This window comes from Sebastes umbrosus, chromosome 19, assembly GCF_015220745.1.
Source record: "Sebastes umbrosus isolate fSebUmb1 chromosome 19, fSebUmb1.pri, whole genome shotgun sequence".
Classification (NCBI taxonomy): Eukaryota; Metazoa; Chordata; class Actinopteri; order Perciformes; family Sebastidae; genus Sebastes; species Sebastes umbrosus.
This window is the reverse complement of record NC_051287.1, coordinates 1813714-1817377: the sequence shown is the minus strand read 5'-3', so window position 1 is coordinate 1817377 and position 3664 is coordinate 1813714. Positions and strand designations below refer to the sequence as shown.

General features: G+C 33.3%; 1 protein-coding gene across 1 annotated transcript; it reads right to left on the bottom strand.

The window, feature by feature from the left end:
• Positions 1 to 379: 379 nt before the first annotated feature.
• Positions 380 to 3061, bottom strand: pnx (posterior neuron-specific homeobox). The gene is made up of 2 exons (XM_037753735.1): positions 2466 to 3061; positions 380 to 1162 (listed from the first exon to the last, which is right to left on the bottom strand). The coding sequence occupies exons 1-2, from the start codon at positions 2581 to 2583 to the stop codon at positions 714 to 716; spliced, it is 567 nt and encodes a 188-aa protein (XP_037609663.1). The 5' UTR covers positions 2584 to 3061; the 3' UTR covers positions 380 to 713.
• Between the last annotated feature and the right edge of the window lie 603 nt (positions 3062 to 3664).

The window sequence follows — 3664 nt, the reverse complement described above, 5'->3', positions numbered from 1 at the left end:
CCTTTACAGACATGCCCACTTTATGATAATCACATGCAGTTTGGGGCAAGTCATAGTCAAGTCAGCACACTGACACACTGACAGCTGTTGTTGCCTGTTGGGCTGCAGTTTGCCATGTTATGATTGGAGCATATTGTTTTATGCTAAATGCAGTACCTGTGAGGGTTTCTGGACAATATCTGTCATTGTTTTGTGTTGTTAATTGATTTATAATAATACATATATACATACATTTAGCATAAAGCAGCATATTTGTCCACTCCCATGTTGATAAGAGGATTAAATACTTGACAAATCTCCCTTTAAGGTTCATTTAGAACAGATACAAAAATGATAAATATAAATATTATATAAATAAATATTAATTCAATATTTTAATCGATGCAACAAATGGAAAATCACAGTTTAGAATATAGAAATAAAATGTCTTTAATACATTATATGTTTCTTTAGATATTTATCCACATGATTGCATTTGTTCAAACAAGTTATTTTCATTTTTAAAAACTTAATTTTGACTCTTTTCTGGCATCATGTGAGAATAAATAATATTTCAAGAAACAAACAAGTCAATAAAAAATGTTTATCAAAATAAGTTATAGAATAATTACATTAGAAAATATAAAATAACTCCTGTTTGGCAAGTTAACTCTCCTGGTAATAGTACCATATTGTGTTGCTGTTGGTCCATAGTGTGCTCAGTCACTCAGTCATCATGTATAATAGTGATGATAAGGCACAAACATCTGGATGGGAGCGCGCTGCTGGCAGTAAAGCGGCCTGTAGGTCAGAGAGGAGGAGCACAAAGCTGGATGTGAGGAGAAGGAGGTGAAGCCGTGCTCCTCCTCCACCTCCACCACCTCTGGACCGTGCAGCCGCTCCTTCTTCCACTTGGTCCTCCTGTTCTGGAACCAGATCTTGACCTGAGTCTCGGAGAGGCGCAGCGCCGACGAGATGCTGTGCCGCTCCAGCACCGACAGGTAGTGGCACATCTGGAAACTGTGCTCCAGCATCTGCAGCTGCTGCAGGCTGAAGGCGGTGCGGATCCGCCGGCTTTTAACCGTTGACCTCCCCGGAGCCTCCTCCTCCTCCGGGCTGCAGCTCCCACCTGCTGCCGGAGGATGCTGCTGCTCTCTGGGTGCATCTCTGCAAGGAGACGCTCCTAAAAGAGAACAGAAATACACCATTAAATCAATTTATTAATTAATAAAGTTATCTACTATCCTAGTGTGCAGTTGCTTTTTTTCTTTTAACTTTTAGCTTTCCTCTTTATCTTATTTGTTGATTTATTTAGTAGTAACTTGGGGGGTGGGTTACACATGTTTATTTATATACTGTATGTCGCCAATGTCTCCCTGATTTGTGTGCCTTAGGGTGGTTGTCTGTTTTATTTATTTATTCATGTTTTTATTTGTTTTGTTTTGTTTTGTTTTCCTTTCACTACTTATGTTTTTTGATTTACTTGTCTCCATTTTTGTTTGCCCTTAGTTCCTAGTATTGTCTGTTTTTGTTAATATATATAAAAAATGAGGCATGATACACACCCCACAGAAGTCTGTATCACTGACATGCACATGCTTCTTAATAAAAATATTTGAAACAAGATTTATTTAGTAGTAACTTATATAAACTCTCTAAACTTAACTTGCTTGTAGAGAAACTTTTGGTCGTTTTTTTCACCGTGGAGTTACTGCAATACTGCATTTATACTGTACATTCAAGAAATATTCTTATTTATACCATATTTAACACACTTAATAGACCCCACTTATAAGCATTTTGTATTTACTTATTTGCACTTTGGTTAATAATTTGGTCTTAATGCAAATATTTGAACATATTCTCCTTTTCTTATTTTTTTATTTTAGTACTTTCTTTACATATATTGTAGCATTATGTACATAACTTACATGTTACATATCTCCTTTATTTCTATTTTCTTACATTTATATTTATACGAGAGCAGCTAAACGCCCCAATTTTGGGATCAATTAAGTATTTCTGCTATTTCTATTATTTATTTTATTTTATTATCTAAATGTATTATATTTTTATTTTATGTTATCATTATCATTATTATTATTTATTTTATTATTACCATTTTTATTTAAATATATTATATTTTTTCCATTTATATTTCTCATTTATATAGTTTTATTTGATGCTATTATCATCATTATTACTTTTATTTATTTATTTTATTTTATTATTACCATTTTTATTTAAATGCATTATAATTTTTTCATATATATTTCTTATTTATATAGTTTTATTTGATGCTGTTATCATCATTATTACTTTTATTTGTTTTATTATTATTACCATTTTTCTTCTTTCTTGTTTTTGAATACTTTGTTTTTCAATTTACAGTTACTGTTATCATATGAACATATAACTTTATTTGTTATGTTTTAAGAAAACAATACAATAAAAAGCATGATTTATTCAATAAGTTTGATTCTGACCTGTTGTTGCATCCTCAGAGCAGATGATCCTCCTTGTAAACTTGTTTGGATCCAGAATATCCTCCACAGAGAAAGGGGTCCTGTGGCTGAGAGGGGTTTTGGCTGCAACTGGCTGCATGTCAGTGTCAATGTGGACCAGGATCAGGATCAGGAGGACTCAGGGTGGTGTCTGTCTGTCTGCCTGCAGCTCCTCTGGGTTTGTATTTATACTACAGCACACTGAGCACACGCCACCTTTCTAATTTACATGCCATTCAAGGATGCAAATGTGCTCTCTCAGCTGGAGGGGTGGCTCTGAGTTATTTATTAGCATGCATCTGGTTAAAATGTGCCCTCTTTCTCTCCCTCCGTGTTCCTCATTGTGCATCTTCTTGTCATTATTTGCAAATGTGTGTGTCGGACACGTGAACGCCTCTCTGTGATGCTAATTGATGGACTCGTCTCATCAAAGGGAAAGTTTCAGCCTCTTCTTCTCTCTCTTGTGTCTCAGTTTCCAAAGAGCTGTTTGTCCTGGTGAGAGCAGCAAAACCACAAAGAGCTTTAAGGTTTAATTAGAAGCTCAATATAACAACTTTATGAGAGCTGCTTGTCTTTCTGCTGCCATCTGATCCATCTGATCCCTGCACACACTTCATGCTCCTGCAGGTCCTACTGGTGCTGATGGTTGAGATGATATTAACCTAAATATACGCATCATTATTTTAATTACTTAGTGCTGAAACCATTAGTCGTTTAATCTATTAGTTAAAAGAAAAGAATCAACTAATTTTGTTAATTAATTGCCATTAATTAAGCAAAAATGCCAAATATTATCTGGTTCTAACATGTTCTGCTATTTTCTGTTTTAGATAATTAAAAATAGACAATTAATTGATTAATTAAACAAGCATAATTGACAGATTTCACTGTAAAAAAAATTAAATAAAATTAAAAAAAGGTTCAAATGACTGGTAGACTGATAAAAGTAAAGTAAGATATCCTAATTCAAACAAATGTTAATTCTTACGATCAAAACACCGTCAATAAAGTGGCGCCACTAAAAGATATGCAGAGAAATATACTGTTATTTTACAGATTTTTCCTAAATTATTATTATCACATAATGGAAATAATAATTATAATAATATGCCATTATATCTATTTTTTATTTTTTATTTTTTTTATTATTATTTATTTTTCAAATGTATTTATTTGTTTGT

What these genes read in the sequence shown, in the direction of transcription:
- pnx (XM_037753735.1), bottom strand. Translation starts at nt 2,583, where the DNA reads ATGCAGCCAGTTGCAGCCAAAACCCCTCTCAGCCACAGGACCCCTTTC. An exon ending in CTCTGAGGATGCAACAACAG is followed by an intron (nt 1,163 to 2,465) that starts GTCAGAATCAAA and finishes GTTCTCTTTTAG; the next exon opens with GAGCGTCTCCTTGCAGAGAT.